General features: G+C 43.6%; 1 protein-coding gene and 1 pseudogene across 6 annotated transcripts in view; one reads left to right on the top strand and one right to left on the bottom strand.

Annotated features, from left to right (window-relative positions):
- The window catches only part of LOC103245184 (protocadherin gamma-C4), a 179,238-nt gene that overhangs the window by 9,033 nt on the left and 148,720 nt on the right, over positions 1-21,485 (top strand). Inside the window, exon 2 of one of the 6 annotated variants that reach the window (XM_073010611.1) lies at positions 1,588-4,068. The exons of 2 other annotated variants lie outside the window; for them this stretch is intronic. In XM_073010611.1, coding sequence (XP_072866712.1) covers positions 1,588-4,068 — 2,481 coding nt within the window. Of the gene's footprint in view, positions 1-1,587; positions 4,069-6,206; positions 8,954-11,705; positions 14,458-15,298; positions 18,641-21,485 lie in introns of those variants that run through there. 3 more of the 6 variants (XM_038006771.2, XM_038006785.2, XM_038006814.2) reach the window with 3 other exon arrangements.
- On the bottom strand, positions 10,112-11,004 carry LOC119627236 (large ribosomal subunit protein uL23 pseudogene; annotated as a pseudogene).

Raw genomic sequence — 21,485 nt, 5'->3', positions numbered from 1 at the left:
CCACACAATTCCACCTACTTGTACAGGTAATGGAAGATCTCGGACATCCCATTTTCACTAAAAACGGTTTATTTTTATTTTTTTGAAGAATGGGCAAAATCCATTGCAACAGAAAGGGAGGAGAAGTTCATAATAAAAGGAACAGAAAGTATAAAGGCATGATGCAAGGAAACAAGTGAAAAGGTATCTTAAGAAAACAGATAATAGGCTGTTTCAACTGGAGTATGAGTATGGGTGAGCACTGCAAAATAGTAGAATAAATTGTTGAGTTGAATCTCATTTGGTAATGCATTTGAAATAAAGGGATTTGCTTTGAACCAAGACGAGTTCTAAGCCTGGAACTACAGAATAAGTTGCAGAACTGGGTGTCTAAGAACTCTGAATATGTCTCCAATATTTACCAGTGGTCAAGTCAAACTCGTTTTGCTCATTGATGGTTTAAGTTGGCTGGAGCTGAGAATTGGCATTATAGAGAATGTTTTTGAGACAGAGTCTTGCTCTGTCACCCAGGATGGACTTCAGTGGCATGATCTCAGCTCACTGCAAACTCTACCTCCTGGATTAAGCGATTCTCCTGCCTCAACCTCCCAAGTAGCTGGGGTTACAGGTACCTGCCACCATGTCCAGCTAATTTTTATTTTTTTAGTAGAAACGGCTTGCACCATGTTGGCCAGGCTGGTCTTAAACTCCTGACCTCACGTGTTCTTCCCATGTTGGCCTCCCAAAGTGCTGGGATCACAGGTCGCTGCACACAGCCTAGAGTATTTCATATACATTCATTTAAAAAAGAAACACTGGTTTCGTAAAACAAATATACATTATATGAAATTCCACTTCATAAAAGCATGTGTGTGTACCCCAATACTAAATTTGCCCTTTTAACAAAATATCAGACTTTGCCCTAGTTAACTGGAAAGATTATTTGTATTTTATAAAGAAGAGAAATATATTAACATAATCGTAAGGCTGTGATTTCCTCCTTTTTGCAAAAACTATCTTTGAAAAGTATTACTGACTTGATAACATATATATGGAGAGATTTAAAATACTAGATAAGGGAACTTATTCCAATGAATTTACAGAAAGGTAGGTATTTTAGTCCACTAAAAATATAAATAAAAATTATCAATTCACTTATATGGATACAGCAGTCATGCCAGAGTTTATAAATATAGTGAAATCACTGAAGATTTTTCTTGCCCCCAAAACTGAAAAAAATGACTGTGTGCCTTGTGAATTTTTTAAATGAAAAAAGAATACAAAATGATGACGACTCTTATGTGATGATGACAAACTAGAAAATTGAAATGTAAAGGGGGAAATGTGAGTATTTGGTTCCTTCCAGCAAATTAAAGACAGGGTACACAGATTCAAGAGGTTGCGCTTTGAGGATAAATAGCTGGGCACTGTGCAGTTTTCCAAGACAGCCTCTGGGCGCCGCTGTCGACCAAAAGGAAGTGAAGGCGTCTCAATTCTGCAGGAGCGTCAGGCAGGGTGCCTTCCTGCTTTGTCCGGTGCACTGAGGACGGACGCTGCCCCTGTTCACCCTCGAGCGCCTAACTGATAAGTCTTACGCTCAATTTACAGAAGTCCAGGGTGCTGTCATTGCTTTTTAAAAAAACATCCCAGAGAAAAGAAGCTCCGCGGAGAGTTCCTGAAATACAGAGAGTCAGAGAAGCCGAAACGATGAAAAGTCAGGTACTGTTTCCCTTTCTGCTGTCTTTGTTCTGCGGGGCCATCTCCCAGCAGATCCGATACACGATTCCAGAGGAGCTAGCCAACGGCTCACGGGTGGGGAACCTTGCTAAGGATCTGGGGCTCAGTGTCCAGGAGTTGCCAACTCGAAAACTGCGGGTTAGTGCAGAGGATTATTTCAACGTCAGTTTGGAGAGCGGGGATTTGTTAGTGAACGGTAGGATAGATCGAGAGAAGATTTGCGGAAGGAAACTTGAGTGTGCACTAGAATTCGAAACGGTCTCTGAAAACCCAATGAATGTTTTCCACGTGGTTGTTGTAATCCAAGATATTAATGACAATGCACCACGTTTCGTTGCAAAAGGCATTAACTTAGAAATTTGTGAGTCAGCCTTACCCGGGGTAAAATTCTCTCTGGATTCTGCGCAAGATGCAGATGTGGACGGCAATTCACTGAAGATATACACCATCAACCCCAATCAATACTTCTCTCTGTCAACGAAGGAAAGTCCTGATGGAAGTAAATATCCGGAATTACTGCTGGAAAAACCTCTAGACAGGGAACATCAGAGCTCTCATCGCTTAATCCTGACTGCCATGGATGGCGGGGACCCGCCTCTAAGTGGCACCACCCACATCTGGATCCGAGTCACCGATGCCAATGATAATGCTCCCATGTTTAGCCAGGATGTATACAGGGTTAGCCTCCAAGAAAACGTGCCGTGGGGAACCTCCGTGCTGCGGGTGATGGCCACAGACCAGGATGAGGGCATTAATGCAGAGATCACCTATGCCTTCCTCAATTCCCCAATAAGTACCAGCCTCTTCAATCTCAATCCAAATACCGGCGACATCACAACCAATGGCACATTGGACTTTGAAGAAACAAGTAGATATGTGTTGGGTGTAGAAGCCAAGGATGGAGGAGTACACACAGCTCACTGTAATGTTCAAATAGAAATCGTTGATGAGAATGACAATGCCCCTGAGGTGACATTCATGTCCTTCTCTAACCAGATTCCAGAGGATTCAGACCTTGGAACTGTAATAGCCCTCATAAAAGTGCGAGACAAGGATTCTGGGCAAAATGGCATGGTGACATGCTATATTCAGGAAGAAGTTCCTTTCAAATTAGAATCCACCTCGAAGAATTTTTACAAGATGGTGATTGGTGGAGCCCTAAACCGGGAGCAGACAGCAGACTACAACGTCACAATCATAGCCACCGACAAGGGCAAACCATCCCTTTCCTCCAGGACAAGCATCACCCTGCACATCTCCGACATCAACGACAATGCACCTGTTTTCCATCAGGCCTCCTACATGGTCCATGTGGCTGAGAACAACCCACCTGGAGCCTCTATTGCACAAGTGAGCGCCTCCGACCCGGATTTGGGACCCAACGGCAGCGTCTCCTACTCTATTCTGGCCAGTGACCTGGAGGCGCAGGAGCTGTTGTCCTACGTGTCCGTGAGCGCGCAGAGCGGGGTGGTGTTCGCGCAGCGCGCCTTCGACCACGAGCAGTTGCGCGCCTTCGAGCTCACACTGCAGGCCTGCGACCAGGGCTCCCCCGCGCTCAGCGCCAACGTGAGCCTGCGAGTGTTGGTGGGCGACCTCAATGACAATGCGCCACGGGTGCTGTACCCCGCGCTGGGGTCTGATGGCTCTGCACTTTTCGATATGGTGCCACGCGCCGCAGAGCCTGGCTACCTGGTGACCAAGGTGGTGGCGGTGGACGCAGACTCGGGACACAACGCTTGGCTGTCCTACCACGTGCTGCAGGCCAGTGATCCCGGGCTCTTCAGCCTGGGGCTGCGCACGGGTGAGGTGCGCACAGCGCGTGCCTTGGGGGAGAGGGACGCGGGCCGCCAGCGCCTGCTGGTCGCTGTACGTGATGGAGGACAGCCGCCACTCTCCGCCACCGCCACGCTGCACCTAATCTTCGCGGATAGCCTGCAAGAGGTATTGCCAGACCTTAGCGGCAGCCCTGAGCCCTCTGACCCCCAGACGGAACTGCAGTTTTACCTGGTGGTGGCCTTGGCCTTGATCTCAGTACTCTTTCTCCTCGCGGTAATTCTGGCGATCGCCCTGCGCCTGCGACGTTCCTCCAGCCTCAACACTGAGGGCTATTTTCAAACGGGTCTCTGCTCCAAGTCTGGGCCAGGGGTTCCTCCCAACCACAGCGAGGGGACTTTGCCCTATTCCTACAATCTATGTGTTGCCTCTCATTCTGCAAAGACAGAGTTCAATTTTCTCAGCCTGACACCTGAAATGACTCCCCCTCAGGATCTGCTGTGTGATGATCCTTCTATGATTGTATGTGCCAGTAATGAAGATCACAAAGTCGCTTATGACCCTTCTTTGTCTTCGCACGTGAGTTTTTGCAAATCTAGTTAAATTTTATATATTGCGGCCGGGAGCGGTGGCTCAAGCCTGTAATCCCAGCACTTAACCAGGCTGAGGCAGGTGGATCACTTGAGGTCAGGAGTTTGAGACCAGCATAGCCAAGATGGTAAAACCCCGTCTACTAGAAATACAAAAATTATTTGGGTGTGGTAGCACGTGCCTGTAGTCCCAGTTACTCCGGATGCTGAGACAGGAGGATCGCTTGAACCCGGGAGGTGGAGATTCTAGTGAGCCAAGAGTGTGCCACTGCACTCCAGCCTGGGTGACAGGAGGGAAACCCTGTCTTAAAAAAAAAAATTATATATTACATTTTCTTCTCATTGGTGCATAAGTAATTTTGATTTTCTTTCATTGTTCTAGTGATAGTAGCTACTGGGGGGGGGCGGTATTGGATAGATGGAGATTGCTTTCTTGATTGCTCAGTAGTCTTGGCAATTTAATTTTCAACCTTTACTGTTGGCATTTCTGTATGGTTGGCAAATCTTGCTAAAGAGACCTGTTTCCTAGATGTTAACACTCTTAATAATAGCAGTGCCTTTTCTTAATTGGTATGCGATACTTGGTATTTTCAAGTCATCTTATTCTTAGCTCTTTATAAATATATTTAGAGTTCTTCCCACCAAAGTTAATGTTCATCTTCATCAATTACATTCTAGTTTGTCTTTTTGCAGCAGCATGTATATTTAACACAGCCTTCCAATTATTAAGACTCTTAACACTTTGTCTCATCACAAGTAGCAAATATTGTCCAATTTTACATTTGCATCACTAACTTTGGGTCAATATTATTCCCACTGTATAATTTCAGTCAATGATATTTCATAATTTTTAACCATTCCTAAATGATTTATTTTTATGCTCTATTTTGTCTCTATTAAAACAAGGAATGTAATGAACATTTGGGTTTATAAAGCATTTTCCATACTTCTTGTTTCTTTAGTATAGATTTCTGAGGAATTAGTTAAATCTATAAACATGTTGAGTTTTTTTTAATGCATACTGTCAAATTTATTTCCAAACATCTTATTTCACTTCTCAATTATCCGGAGTTTGTGCAGTCTTTGAGGATTGTGAAAAACACCTTTAATCTACTCTCTCAAAGTCTGAGGTTTTAAAATTCTGTATAGCTAATGCACTTTTGTATGAGTCATTTCTACTGCTACTTGTTAAGTGAGGAATAAGCTTAAGAACTGATGTACTGCTTTATCTCAAATTTTCTCAGATTAGTAAATTACTGTAAGTATTCATAAGCAAGAAAGCGATGGCACATGCAATGATAATCCATGTTCAGCTACCAAAACATTTCATTTTACTGGCTATTTCTAAAGTGAAAACTAAAGTAAAGTTAGAAATTGTAGTAAAATAATACTGAATGTGTCATGTGAAAAAATTACTAAACTATTATCTGCACTTTATAGTTCTTCAGTCTAACTTTTCTTTTTATTTCTTTTTTATTTTTAAGATCAGAGTTATTTATCCATTGTTTTAGGCTTTGCATTTGAACCGGTCATTCATGAAACATTGAAAGGCTTCATAAAAAAGTTACTACTCTTTGAAAAGTATTGTTCTAAAGATTGAGAACACATTGTAAACAAGATAGTCATATGCATAGCTTGTGGCCAAGAATGTATTGTATACAAAATTAAGGAGCAAATTCTCTTCCCAAACCTATTATTGTATTTGTCACTCTCATTCGTACAGGGGTAAGGCTAACTCTTAAACAGTATGTGGGTATTTTGCAAATGAATTGAAGCATTGCCCCAGGTTCTAGAGGGTCAACTCAAGTAAGAAAACTTGTTACTGCATAAATTGGGACTAAAGCCGAACCTCCAAGTTCCTGTCCCACTGTCTTTTCACTTATCGTCTCCTCCATTTTTCAAGTCCACCTTTCTCTTTAGAAGAGATAAGTATGTCCCTCACACAGTACGCTGTACTGAGAATGGGCTGTGGGGATGAACAATATGAAAACTGAAAAGATGGAGAACACATTCTTAGAAAAAAAAAATCGTCATATTTTCTCTAAGAAAATAAATAACTTTATAAAGTTTATTGTACAGGAAGATTTGGATCATTCTTGAATTTTCGTTGCAAATCAAAAACAGGAATTTGACTTATTATCTTGGGAGAAATAGGAATAGAAACGTGTATAAAAAGTAAACTTTTTTTACCAAGAATAAATTGCAGTAACAGGTTTAGACTCTGGGTGTCGCTGTTCACCAATCGGGGGAAAAGACAAACCAGAAATTTAATCAGAATCACAAGATTGCTGCAGCACAAAGCACTGGCTCTGGAGCTTTATGAAAGCTTCAAGCGGAAGCCCTGAGAGCTCCGGCTGTGAATGCACTTTATTTTGGACCCAGAAGATCCTGGGGCTCCTCAGGCCTCGACAGAGGGAAAACCAAAGCACAGGCGACTCCGCGGCGGGGTTGTAATGGCGGCGCCTCCTGCTAGCCCAGACCGCACCCGGCTGCTCCAAATCTGCCTTCTCCTGGGGGTTCTGGGGAAAATTAGGGCCGAACAGATCCGCTACTCGGTGTTTGAGGAGCAGGAAGAAGGCTCAGTGGTGGGCAACATCGCCAAGGACCTGGGGTTGGCGCCCCGGGAGCTGGTGGAGCGCGGAGTCCGCATCGTCTCCAGAGGTAGGACGCAGCTTTTCGCCCTGAACCCACGCAGCGGCAGCTTGGTCACCGCGGGTAGGATAGACCGGGAGGAGCTCTGCGACAGATCTCCAAACTGTGTGACAATACTGGAGATTCTCCTAGAAGATACAGTGAAGATTTTGCGGGTAGAGGTGGAAATAATCGATGTTAATGATAACCCACCCAGTTTTGGGACAGAACAGAGGGAAATAAAAGTTGCTGAAAATGAAAATCCTGGGACAAGATTTCCTCTTCCTGAAGCTTTTGATCCGGATGTAGGGGTAAACTGCCTGCAGGGTTACCAGCTCAACTCAAACGGTTACTTTTCCCTGGACGTGCAAAGCGGGGCCGATGGGATTAAGTACCCAGAGCTGGTGCTGGAACGTGCTCTAGATCGCGAGGAAGAGGCGGTTCACCACCTCGTTCTCACCGCCTTCGACGGAGGTGACCCGGTTCGCTCTGGCACTGCCAGGATTCTCATAATACTTGTGGATACCAACGATAATGCTCCCCTGTTCACTCAGCCCAAGTACCACGTAAGTGTTCGTGAGAACGTTCCTGTAGGCACTCGGCTACTCACCGTAAAAGCCACTGATCCAGATGAAGGAGCCAATGGAGACGTGACGTATTCTTTCCGGAAAGTAAGAGACAAAATATCACAGCTATTTCAGTTAAATTCTCTGAGTGGGGATATAACAATATTGGGGGATCTAGATTATGAGGACTCTGGATTCTATGACATAGATGTAGAAGCCCATGATGGGCCTGGTCTCCGGGCTAGAAGCAAGGTACTGGTGACAGTTCTGGATGAAAATGACAACGCACCAGAAGTCACAGTTACATCTCTCACCAGCTCAGTCCAGGAAACTTCTTCCCCGGGTACAGTAATTGCACTTTTCAACGTGCATGACAGTGACTCAGGAGGAAATGGCCTAGTCACATGTTCTATTCCAGATAATCTGCCATTCACACTTGAAAAGACCTATGAAAATTATTATCGGTTGTTGACACACAGAACACTGGACAGGGAAGAAGTCTCAGAATATAACATCACTGTAACTGCAACTGACCAGGGAATTCCTCCACTGTCTACAGAAACTCATATTTCACTGCAGGTGATGGACATCAATGACAACCCACCCACTTTCCCTCACGCTTCATACTCTGCCTACATTCCTGAAAACAACCCCAGAGGAGTCTCCATCTTATCTATGACTGCTCAAGACCCTGACAGTGGTGACAATGCCCTAATCACTTACTCCCTGGTCGAAGACACCTTCCAGGATGCACCCCTGTCCTCCTATGTCTCCATCAACTCCAATACTGGGATCCTATATGCACTTCGCTCCTTCGACTATGAGCAGCTTAGAGACCTGCAGCTACTGGTGACAGCCAGTGACAGTGGAGACCCTCCACTCAGCAGCAATGTGTCAGTGAGCCTCTTTGTGCTGGACCAGAACGACAATGTCCCTGAGATCCTGTACCCCACCTTCCCTACAGATGGCTCCACTGGTGTGGAGCTGGCACCCCGCTCCGCAGATTCCGGCTACCTGGTGACCAAAGTGGTGGCAGTGGACAGAGACTCAGGCCAGAATGCCTGGCTGTCCTACCGCCTACTCAAGGCCAGCGAGCCGGGACTATTTGCAGTGGGGCTGCACACAGGTGAGGTGCGCACCGCACGGGCCCTGCTGGACAGAGATGCGCTCAAGCAGAGCCTGGTAGTGGTCGTCCAGGACCATGGCCAGCCCCCTCTCTCGGCCACCGTCACACTCACTGTGGCTGTGGCCAACAGCATCCCAGATGTTCTGGCTGACTTGGGCAGCCTCAAGCCTTCAGCAGACCCAGACGACTCGGGCCTCACACTCTATCTCGTGGTGGCAGTGGCCGCTGTCTCTTGCGTCTTCCTGGCTTTTGTCATGGTGCTGCTAGCACTCAAGCTGAGACGCTGGCACAAGTCACGCCTGCTTCACGCTGAAAGCAGCAGGTTGGCAGGTGTGCCTGCCTCGCACTTTGTGGGCATGGACGGGGTTCGGGCTTTCCTGCAGACCTACTCCCACGAGGTCTCCCTCACCGCGGACTCGAGGAAGAGTCATCTGATCTTCCCCCAGCCCAACTATGCAGACACGCTCATCAGCCGGGAGAGCTGTGAGAAAAGCGAGCCTCTTCTGATAACTCAGGATTTACTTGAAACAAAAGGAGACCTTAATCTTCAGGTGAGTCAATCTTATAATCGATCATACCACACTGAAATATAGACAAAGAGTTGTGTAAATGTCTCCTATTATATATGTAATATATCAAATAAAGGTGCCTCTTTTAATATTTTATTGCTGTAAAGAGAACTGGTGGATGACCCTTCAGTAATGACCAACAGTCTTTACCACACAAAAATGTTGTTTATTATCCTTTTTGGTCTTCATTCAGTTGTAGTTTCAGCCAGAATTTTCTAATTTTACAACTCTAAACCACTTCATTTCCTTAAATGTCCTTTTCTGTGCTGGGTGCAGTGGCTCACACCTGTAATCCTAGCACTTTGGGAGTGTGAGGAGGGTGGATTGCCTGAGCTCAGGAGTTTGAGACCAGTCCAGGCAACATGGTGAAACCCAGTCTCTACTAAAATACAAAAAGTTAGCCGGGCGTGGTGGTGCACGCCTGTAGTCCCAGCTACCCTGGAGGCTGAGACATGAGAATTGCTGGAAACTGGGAGGCAGAGGTTGCAATGAGCTGAGATCATGCCACTGTACTCCAGCCTGGGTGACAGAGCAAGCCTCTGTCTCCAAGAAGTGAAATAAAATAAAGTAAAATAAAATAAAGAATAAATTTCCTTTTCCTTTAGATGTTACTGCAAAGATACAAGAGACCTGTGAAATAGAAGGCAATTGTGTAAATTCACGTTTACAATATTCTTTCTCATGAAGTTATTATTGGATCTGGACTGAGGATTTTTTAATTTCCTATTTTTACACTGTACCATGCTTTACTTGAAGTTTACTTTTCCTTCCTTGAAAGGGTATTTTGCATTATAATAGGCAACATCAATTTAAGAATACTGGCAACTTATGAGTTTAACTTTTAGATATAACTTTAACAGGATATTTTCTCAATGAACTGTTACATTTCAAATATTTTCTTGTTGCTGTTCTGAGATGCACCAGCGGTGACTATACGTGATTCCTTTGGTGCACTCCTGTGATTATGAGAAATATTTCAAAGTTAATTTCACTCATATTTAAGTAGATTCTAGAAGTAACTTTAATAATTTTTAAATTGCCTATCATGACATCGCTATTGAGACTTTCTTGATTTCTTTTTTTGTTGTTGTTGTTGAAAAGATATATATATATATATATATATTTAGAATTAGGCAGCTGGACTCAGTTTAGATGATCCCAATTTTGTTGGCAACATCCAAAGCATCATAATCAGGAGCCAGTCGAACATATGCCTTTTTCTCTCCATCAGGCTGAATCAGGGTGTTGACCTTGACCACATCAATGTCATAGAGCTTCTTCACAGCCTGTTTAATCTGGTGCTTGTTGGCTTTAACATCCACAATGAACACAAGTATGTTGTTGTCTTCTATCTTCGTCATGGTAGACTCAGTGGTCAGCGGAAACTTGATGATAGCATAGTGGTCAAGCTTGTTTCTCCTCGGGGCGCTCTTGCGAGGATATTTGGGCTGTCTCTGGAGTCGCAGTGTCTTGAGCCACCGGAAGGTGGGTGACGTGCGGGTCTTCTTTTTTTTGTAGCTGTGGACACCTTTCAACACTGCCTTCTTGGCCTTTAAAGCCTTCGCTTTGGCTTCGGCTTTAGGAGGGACAGGAGCTTCCTTCTTCGCTTTTGGTGCCATCTTGTGAAAAGGCGAGACTTTCTTGATTTCTAAGGAAAATATAAGTTTTTGGAGTCTTTTCTCTTTTCATCATGTGAGCCTCTTTCAAAGGTTGAGTTACTTGGGTTCTGGACTGATATGATTTATGCTGCTTAGTAAGTTGGCCTCATCCCTATTGCTACAAATTGCTATCAGATATTTCTGTCACCATGTGGCTCTGGGATTATTTTATATGGGGGAAAATATTTTGTGTGTAGGGGATATTCTTTGTGCTTTCATTTAGTTCTGTGAGTTAATTCAAAATTCATGAATGCATATGCTTACACAAATTAGTGTAATTTGATAACTGGAAGTTGTAGTGATAGACTGTGGAATATGCCTCAATTTGATTTACGAAGGAGAGTTTTAGTTTCTACATGGTTTTGTATTCATAGAAAGTTGTGGTGCAATACATAGAGTAAGCTGGAATATGATATGCAGTTACCTGGGTTGGTGAGCAGAAAGCAGAAATAACAAGTGAATGTTGAGAGACAACTCACATCTGAGGAGAGATTGTTTAAAGTAATTAAGCCATAAAATATAATGTGGAAATGCTCAATTGGCCTGAAACTGTGTCAAGCATATTCAGGTGTTGGCATTAGGAATATATTCCAGAATGAGAGTGCCATACGTTTTAAAGGCCTAGGGAAGCAGTAGATAATTTATAACCTAAAATCAAATTTTTTTAAAAATGTGTTTTTGTTAGAATGGGCAGTGAGTTTCTTTTAGTAAATAACAATGTTGATTAAACAAATTGTTGTATATTCATATTATGGACTACTAGATAACTATATTATGGGCCACTAGATAACTATAAAAATAAATGGGAAAGCTCTCTGTGTACTGATATGATCTTTAAGATATAACAAATAGAAAAGCAATGTGAAGAACATAGTATGTTGTATGCTTACATTTATGTAAAGAAGGAGACAGAATATTTATAAAAATCCGCTGCACTATGTAAAACATATCTTCAGAAGGATACCCAAGAAACGTTAACACTCATTTCCCCTGTGAAGGCAGTTCTCCTCATCTAAAGCAGGGATGAATGCACCTTTTGAATTTGGAACTATATGAATATTTCGCATATTTAAAAACAAATGAAGACTTTATACATTAAAAAAAAGAAGAAGAAGAAGAAAAGAAAAATGTTCTTAGCAAACATTTACAAGCCGTTGGTGCAGTTTCCTGAGAAAACCTCTGAGCGTCGCTGTCGGTCAAAAGAACGAAGAGAAGATCCTGAGAAGCTTTTGGGAGCCTCTTAAAAGGGAACTTCCCGCACAAACCAACCACGCAGAGGAGGCCAGTGTAGATTCGGAAACAGAAAACAAAAGCAGGAAAAGTGACCTGAGCCCGGATTCTGCCATCCTCGGAAGGCTTATTCCTCCTATGGGCAAAGGAGCACAGGGAGCCCGAGGGAGACAGAAGATGAAGGCGAGCGCAGGGAGGTACGGGCTGGTGTGGTGGCTGCAGGTACTGTTGCCCTTCCTGTTGTCTTTGTTCCCTGGGGCTCTCTCAGACCAGATCCGCTATTCAATTCCAGAGGAACTGGCCAAAAATTCGGTCGTAGGAAACCTCGCCAAGGATCTGGGGCTCAGCGTCCGGGACTTGCCTGCCCGGAAGCTGCGGGTTAGCGCAGAGAGGGAATATTTCACAGTAAACCCAGAAAGCGGGGACTTACTTGTGGGTGACAGAATAGACCGAGAGCAGATATGCGGGAAGCAGCCTCTGTGTGTTCTGGATTTCGATACTGTCGCTGAAAACCCACTAAATATTTTCCACATAGCAGTAATTGTGCAGGATATAAATGATAATACCCCACTATTCAAACAGAGTAAGATTCATTTAAAAATTGGCGAATCCACTAAGCCAGGTACAACATTTCCACTTGACCCAGCCCTGGATTCAGATGTTGGTCCTAATTCACTACAAAGATACCACCTTAATGACAACGAGTACTTTGATCTCGCTGAGAAACAGACTCCAGATGGACGTAAATATCCTGAGCTGATTCTAAAACATTCTCTGGACAGAGAAGAGCATAGTTTCCATCAACTGGTCCTCACAGCTGTGGATGGCGGAGACCCACCTCAAAGCGGCACGACCCAAATCCGAATCCAAGTCACGGATGCCAATGATAACCCTCCGGTGTTCAGCCAGGATGTGTACAGGGTCACCCTGAGGGAGGACGTGCCCCCGGGCTTCTTTGTGCTTCAAGTGATGGCCACTGACCGGGATGAAGGCATAAACGCAGAGATCACATACTCCTTTCATAATGTGGACGAACAAGTCAAACGCTTTTTCAACTTAAATGAAAAAACAGGAGAAATCACGACAAAGGATGATTTGGATTTTGAGATTGCAAGTAGTTACACTCTGAGTATTGAAGCAAAAGATCCTGGAGATCTAGCAGCCCACTGCAGTATCCAAGTTGAAATTCTTGATGAGAATGATTGTGCACCTGAAGTTATTGTGACTTCAGTATTTACTCCCCTACCAGAGGATTCGCCACCAGGAACAGTCATTGCCTTGATAAAAACGAGAGACAGAGACTCTGGGGAAAATGGAGAAGTTTACTGCCAAGTGTTGGGAAATGCCAAGTTTATTTTGAAATCTTCCTCAAAGAACTATTACAAACTAATGACAAACAGCGCCCTGGACCGGGAGGAGATCCCAGAATACAATCTCACCATCACAGCCACCGACGGGGGCAAGCCGCCTCTCTCCTCCAGCATAATTGTCACCCTGCACATCTCCGACGTCAACGATAATGCCCCACTTTTCCAACAGACTTCCTATATGGTTCACGTGGCAGAGAACAATCCTCCTGGCGCCTCTATCGCTCAAATCAGTGCCTCTGACCCTGACTTGGGCCCCAATGGCCAAGTTTCCTACTCCATCGTAGCGAGCGACCTGGAGCCGCGGGAGATTTTATCCTACGTGTCCGTGAGCGCGCAGAGCGGGGTGGTGTTCGCGCAGCGCGCCTTCGATCATGAGCAGCTGCGCGCCTTCGAACTCACACTGCAGGCCACCGACCAGGGCTCCCCTGCGCTCAGCGCCAACGTGAGCCTGCGCGTGTTAGTGGGCGACCTCAATGACAATGTGCCACTGGTGTTGTACCCCGCGCTGGGGCCCGATGGCTCCGCCCTCTTCGATATGGTGCCACGCGCCGCAGAGCCCGGCTACCTAGTGACCAAGGTGGTGGCGGTGGACGCAGACTCGGGACACAACGCTTGGCTGTCCTACCACGTGCTGCAGGCCAGCGAGCCCGGGCTCTTCAGCCTGGGGCTGCGCACGGGTGAGGTGCGCACAGCGCGTGCCTTGGGCGACAGGGACGCGGCCCGCCAGCGCCTGCTGGTCGCTGTGCGTGATGGAGGACAGCCGCCACTCTCCGCCACCGCCACGCTGCACCTAATCTTCGCGGATAGCCTGCAAGAGGTGTTGCCAGACCTTAGCGACCGCTCAGATCCCTCTGACCCCCAGACAGAACTGCAGTTTTACCTGGTGGTGGCCTTGGCCTTGATCTCGGTGCTCTTCCTCTTCGCGGTGATTCTGGCAATCTCCCTGCGCCTGCGACGCTCTTCCAGTTCAGACGCTTGGGGCTGCTTTCAGCCTAGTCTCTGCTCCAAGCCTGGACCAGGGGTTCTCCCCAATTACAGTGAGGGAACATTGCCCTTTTCCTACAACCTGTGTGTTGCCTCACAATCAGCCAAGACAGAGTTTAATTTTCTGAACGTAACCCCGGAATTGGTTCCCTCACAAGATCTCCTCTGTGACAATGCCTCTTGGGAACAAAATACAAATCATGCAGACGCTGGGGTCCCTTTTGCCTCAGATACTATTTTAAAGGTGAGCTTTAATTAATTTATTTTCACTTCTGGTTTTATTGTTTCACCTAATTTGGGTAGGAAGTTCCATTGCAATTTCTTTGTGAGTTAGATTTGGTCAATGTTGTGCCTTAATTATCTTAATCTTATTTAACTTAATTTTAAGTGTTTTCTCTCTGAAGTGTGAGATTTATTTAGCAATAATTGCAAACCTTTATCACTTGAGATACTGCACTGTATTTCTTTTTCTTCCTCGTCTTTGCTTCTCTCTAAAGATTTGTTACTATTGGGACTTTAGGCAATTACTTTCACCTTCAGGCTCTTTGTTATTCAAATTTTTGTTTTACTTCCTCTTAGCATCATAGTACTTCAGAGTAAAGAGAGTCTTCATTTTAGTAGTTTTTGGAAATTGGGAACCAAAGATGAAAGACTTTTACATAATGGCATGGCTTGTTAATTGCAGGGCATGGGTAGGACATTGTCCCATTGACTTGAAGACCCACACTGGGTAAGCTAAGTGTCTTGGAATCACAAGCATATTTCTAAAGGATAGGCAATGTTTGAGGTCTGAGGTGTCTGCTATAAAGAGTGCATTTAACAAATGTGAGAAATCATTCTCTAACATGCATTTTAACAAATTGCTCTTGAAAAAAATTACATATTGAGAAAAATCTTACAACCTATGTTCACATCATTTTCTACCAAATATTACTCAAATCTTTGCTTTTGAATTTCCTAATTATATAGAATTTTTATTTTCTTAGTTTTCTATGAAAGTGTCATTAAACAAAATGACTTTCTGAAATGTTCATTTTTTTCAATCAAGAGGTTTTTCTATTTCTGTTGTCATATAAAGATGATAGCACTAAATAACTGTCTCAACATAGAAAGGCCACTCAGTACTGCTCAGTAAGTATCTGGTCATGCTTTCCTGCATAGATGATGAAATAAAGCCCCACCCTCCACAGTTGCTATACTGATTGTCACTGGAACTACAAATATTTGAACATGATAATAGAAAAATGTAAAAATGCATAGTTAACCCTACTCTAACACTGTCTGAGATAGTGGAGAAACTTTCTCAAAGTCCTCACAAGTAATAAAGATCTGTATTTTTTCTGCATATGACAGCTAATATAACTTACATAAATCAGTAGTCCTGTTTGGAAAGGTGCATTGAGAACTGGGTTTGTTTCCTTGGCATTCTTATGTGCAAATAAGCACGTTTTCCTAAATGCATCCTAATAAAGAGATGAAATCTTGAATTCTACAAAGGTAAGAATTTGAATGTCCTAATTTAAAGGACTAAACATAGGTAAGAGGTAAATAAAGGACATAGGCTCCCCCAGTGACACATTAAATACAATTTTTGTAAGGTATTGGAATCTAATAATATTGATCTCAGTAATTGTGGAAGTCTTGCTATTTCAGAATTAAAGCTGAATTAACAGTCATAGACAATGTTACACAGTTAAACATTAAGGATATGGCAACATTATTAGAAATAAAATTATAACTAAACTTAGGAGAAATAAAAATGGAATTTGGTGCAGTCACTGGTTAGGACTCTGAGCGTCGCTGTTGACCAAAGTGGGAAAGGAGCTGCCGCAGAGGCGACCCGACTCTGCTCCCTCCATACTAAACACACAAACCAGACAAGCTCCTACGAAAAGCCAACCCTCCACGCCCATTTTCGTCGGGGAATATGTACCCATCGGCTTTAGATAAATAAGGAAACAGCAGGCTGAACCAGAACTAAGAGAAAATTGGGCAGAGAGAAAGCAATGGCGAGACCACCGAGGCGCTGGGCCTGCGGAGAGCTGCTGCTGCCCTTCATGCTCCTGGGGACGCTGTGCCAACCGGGATCCGGGCAGATCAGCTACTCGATGCCGGAGGAGCTGGACAAAGGCTCCTTCGTCGGCAACATCGCCAAGGACCTTGGGCTGGAGCCCCGGGAGCTGGCGGAGCACGGAGTCCGCATCGTCTCCAGAGGTAGGACGCAGCTTTTCGCTCTGAACCCGCGAAGCGGCAGCTTGGTCACCGCGGGCAGGATAGACCGGGAGGAGCTCTGCGCTCAGAGCCCGCTGTGTGTGGTGAACTTTAACATCTTAGTTGAGAACAAAATGAAAATTTATGTAGTAGAAGTAGAAATAATCGATATTAATGATAACTTCCCGCGTTTCCGGGATGAGGAGTTAAAAGTAAAAGTTAATGAAAATGCGGCTGCAGGGACACGGTTAGTGCTTCCCTTCGCGCGGGATGCAGATGTGGGTGTGAACTCCCTCCGGAGTTACCAGCTCAGCTCCAATCTGCACTTCTCTCTGGATGTGGTAAGCGGAACTGATGGACAAAAGTATCCGGAGCTGGTGTTGGAACAGCCTCTAGACCGCGAGAAAGAGACTGTTCACGACCTCCTCCTCACAGCTTTAGATGGCGGAGACCCGATACTCTCCGGCACCACGCACATCCGTGTTACAGTACTCGACGCAAACGACAATGCACCCCTGTTCACGCCATCCGAGTACAGCGTGAGTGTTCCAGAGAACATACCTGTGGGCACTCGGCTGCTCACGCTAACCGCCACGGATCCAGATGAGGGAATAAACGGGAAATTGACCTACTCTTTTCGCAATGAAGAAGACAAAATTTCGGAGACTTTCCATCTTGATTCCAGCCTGGGGGAAATCTCAACTCTACAACCGCTGGACTATGAAGAATCCAGATTCTACCTCATGGAAGTGGTAGCTCAGGATGGAGGCGCTCTTCTTGCCAGCGCTAAGGTGGTGGTCACAGTACAGGACGTGAATGACAATGCCCCCGAAGTGATCCTCACCTCTCTGACCAGTTCCCTCTCTGAAGACTGTCTTCCAGGAACTGTAATCGCGCTGTTTAGCGTACATGATGGTGATTCTGGAGAAAATGGTGAGATTGCATGCTCTATTCCTAGGAACTTGCCTTTTAAACTGGAGAAGTCAGTTGATAATTACTATCACCTATTAACAACTAGAAACCTGGACAGAGAAGAGACTTCAGATTATAATATCACTTTAACCGTCATTGACCATGGAACCCCTCCCCTCTCTGCAGAAAACCACATCCCCTTGAAAGTAGCAGATGTCAATGACAACCCACCCAATTTCCCTCAAGCCTCCTATTCCACCTCCCTCCCAGAAAACAACCCCAGAGGTGTCTCTATCTTCTCTGTGACAGCCCATGACCCAGACAGCGGCGACAATGCTCGAGTCACCTACTCCCTGGCTGAAGACACATTTCAGGGGGTGCCCTTGTCCTCCTATGTCTCCATTAACTCTGACACCGGTGTCCTGTATGCGCTGAGATCCTTCGATTATGAGCAGTTGAGAGACCTACAGTTGTGGGTGACAGCCAGCGACAATGGGAACCCTCCACTTAGCAGCAACGTGTCACTGAGCCTGTTTGTGCTGGACCAGAACGACAATGCGCCCGAGATCCTGTACCCCACCCTCCCCACAGACGGTTCCACGGGCGTGGAGCTGGCGCCCCGCTCCGCAGAACCTGGCTACCTGGTGACCAAGGTGGTAGCAGTGGACAAAGATTCAGGCCAGAATGCCTGGCTATCCTACCGCCTGCTTAAGGCCAGCGAGCCGGGACTCTTTGCGGTTGGGTTGCACACAGGCGAAGTGCGGACAGCACGGACCCTGCTGGACAGAGATGCACTCAAGCAGAGCCTCATGGTGGCCGTGGAAGACCATGGCCAGCCCCCTCTGTCAGCCACCGTCACAGTCACAGTGGCCGTGGCAGACAGGATCCCTGACATCCTTGCTGACCTTGGCAGTATGAAGACCCCCATTGACCCTGAGGATTTGGATCTCACATTCTATCTTGTGGTGGCAGTGGCTGCAGTCTCCTGCGTCTTCTTGGCCTTTGTCATTGTGCTGCTGGCACTCAGACTGAGGCGCTGGCACAAGTCACGCCTGCTTCAGGCTGAAGGCAGCAGGTTGGCGAGTGTGCCCGCCTCGCACTTTGTGGGTATGGATGGGGTTCGGGCTTTCCTGCAGACCTATTCCCACGAGGTCTCCCTCACCGCGGACTCGAGGAAGAGTCACCTGATCTTTCCCCAGCCCAACTATGCAGACACGCTCCTTAGTGAAGAGAGCTGTGAAAAAAGCGAGCCTCTTCTGATGTCTGATAAGGTAGATGCAAACAAAGAAGAACGGCGAGTTCAGGTTAGTTTTCTCTTTCAGTAAGGATGACCAGAACATTTTTGTTTGTTTCTTTTTTCATTTATCTGTCATATTCAAAATCAGCTAGTTATGCAAATAGTGGAATATTATTTGCTTTATTGGAGATTAATTTTTTTCAATTCATGCTTTCTCCATTTGTTTTCAAATTCTGTTTTGGGAAGTCTAGCTGATATCTGTAGACTTAAGTGAAACAAATACTTTAAAGGAAAGTGGTTAAATATAATCATTTTACCCAAATATTTTGTTATATTGGAACTGCAGTTCTATTAATAGCAGAGATGTTTTATTAATTCAAATTGTTATATGTATTGTTCTCTTTTGAGTGTCTGCGTAGACACCGTTAGTGTACGTGTTTTGGAAAGGATAATGTGTAGGATTCATATTTTAGTCTACCTGAAATTTGTTTAAGGAAATAATTTACAGTATTTATATAAATCAGTGGAAAGGTACAGAGAACTTCTGCATCATAAATATCAGAAAAGTAGATTAAATTTATAGTGATGATTACATGTAGCATTCTAAAGTCTGGAAAGTTTGTGTTAAGCCATGTAATTATTGGATATGTGGGCTTGTTGAGAGAAGAAATCAGTGTAAAGGAACCTTAATGTTGGGCTTTGTTCTGTGATGTAAAGCCTCCAAAGAGTTACATACTGCTGCATTCAATAGACGTAAGTATGTCACACACCTGGCATCTTCTGTTGCAGATAAACCCTTTACTTATTAAAATCAGCACCTACTGAAATGTTAGCTTTTCTTTAAGTGTAGGTGCAATTCTTCTTTATTACTTGAGTCTAAGGTTGTATTTGAAAAAAGAATTCAATTTAAGGATGGTTCAAAATTTTAAATTTCATATTTAAGGGATGTGTTCATCTTGAATTAATAGATGTGCCTTAATGAAATACTGGTCTAAGTGCCTCAAATTCCAGGAGGATGTGTTATGTAATGAAAGGACTACTGGATTTCCATTCTGCATCTGATTTGCTGAAGATGATTTTCAGATGCTTCTTATTAAAATATTCTTAATCCTTCAAATTTTTTACTTTTAACACCTTGAGCATCAGCTTCAAATAATGACTAAATAAGGGGAAAAGGTAATAAAATATTACAAATGGGATAGTAAGCTACATTACTCAACTACATGAAAGGTTAATTGACACATTAAAGAACCTAAGATCACTTGATTTTTATTTTTTAAACATTATTAAAGAGCAGTCAATTATACACACACACACACATATATATATATACACATACACACACACAAACACACATACATACACACACAGACATTCTGACCAAAATGTAAAATGTACAAACTCACTGAATAGTGAATGCATTCAAAGAGTAACAAGAGAATCTATAGAATAGGTGCGACATCATTAACTCCTATGTGAAAACTTGCTTTTCCATTTTTTTTAAAAGAAAATGTTATATGCTTCTCAGAGTAGGGTGTTTGAAAAAAAAGTAAAGGTTATGGATTTGGGTACGCTTCCTCTGAGTTAACTTTTTTGTGCAATGGAAAAATATCTTTAAACCCTCTATAAACTACTAACAGACTTTATAAAATGCTTGATCCATACATTCTGAATGTACATACTATATATACCATATACTTTTAAATATCTGAGTTTTTAGTTTTATATGTGTTCTGAAGAATAATTTTTCATACTAATTGAAGTGTTCATACAATGAACACTTGGCATTGTGTGGGAAGGCCCTTGCTTTGGAATGTTTTGGAGCAAAGTCTTGAGTCAGTTATGTTTTTGATGTTTGTATAAAGGTGACAATGAGTGGCTGTCCAGAATTCTGGATATCATGACTAGTTTAAGATGCTATAATGCTTTTCCACTATAAGGTAAATTCAGTGTGGAACTCATTGCTTATTGCTGCGCACCTGCCTGGTTTTAGAATAACAATACATTATGTAGGCTAAAGATAATTTCTTTAAGAAGATTTTCTGGTTTGGAAATGTAATTAAAACTATAAGACACCTGTCAGAAACATGGAAAATGGCATGTTATTGACCAGGGAAAAGTGTAAATAACAAAAGTTTGGTATGATCAGATGGTAAACTGGGGACCAAGGAAAAGTGGACAGGAAGATTACTTACATAATTAAATAATATAATTATAAGGACTCACAATTCACTCCCCAATCCTAATAAACACATCATTGTCAGGCTACTTAAGAAGAAGCAGTACAGTTCAGAACAATTGTGATGTAGTATGAAAAAACGTATTTTGTGAAAGTTTTTCATCTGGTCCAGGGTGGTTCATGCCTTATAATCCCAGCACTTTGGGAGGCTGAGGTGGGAGGATTGCTTAAAGCCACATGTTGATGCCCAGCCTGGGCAACATAGTGAGACCCCACCTCTACAGAAAAAAGAAAAAATTTCAATCATACTTATTTAATTAAAAGTAGACACTTGGAAACAAAGGAAAAGAGACCCTCTTGCTTCTTGCTATACTTCTATTTTATAAGGTCAATCATTTCCTCATTACCTGTAACTTCTTTTGGGGGGAAATAATAAAGATAAAAGAGAAGAAAGTGAAACATAGAATGAAACTAAAAGCTATGAGATTATAACTTTTAGAAGTTAGAAGAAAAGGAAATAGAATGCAATAACAATACACGTGAAGCTGATATTTCAAGCATCTTTATACTGCGTCTTCTGCCATCACCAAAAATAGCTTTCATTCGTATGATTTTTCTATGTATCATTTTATTTGGTCCTCATTTCTACTAAAGTAAGCAGAGAAGATGTTATTATGACCATTTTATGAAAATAGAAACTAAAAAACATGACGGGATTGAGCAAGATTATCTC

Source organism: Chlorocebus sabaeus, chromosome 23 (assembly GCF_047675955.1).
Source record: "Chlorocebus sabaeus isolate Y175 chromosome 23, mChlSab1.0.hap1, whole genome shotgun sequence".
Taxonomy (NCBI): Eukaryota; Metazoa; Chordata; class Mammalia; order Primates; family Cercopithecidae; genus Chlorocebus; species Chlorocebus sabaeus.
Note: the sequence above shows the minus strand (reverse complement) of the source record. Positions and strands in the feature narration are given on the sequence as shown.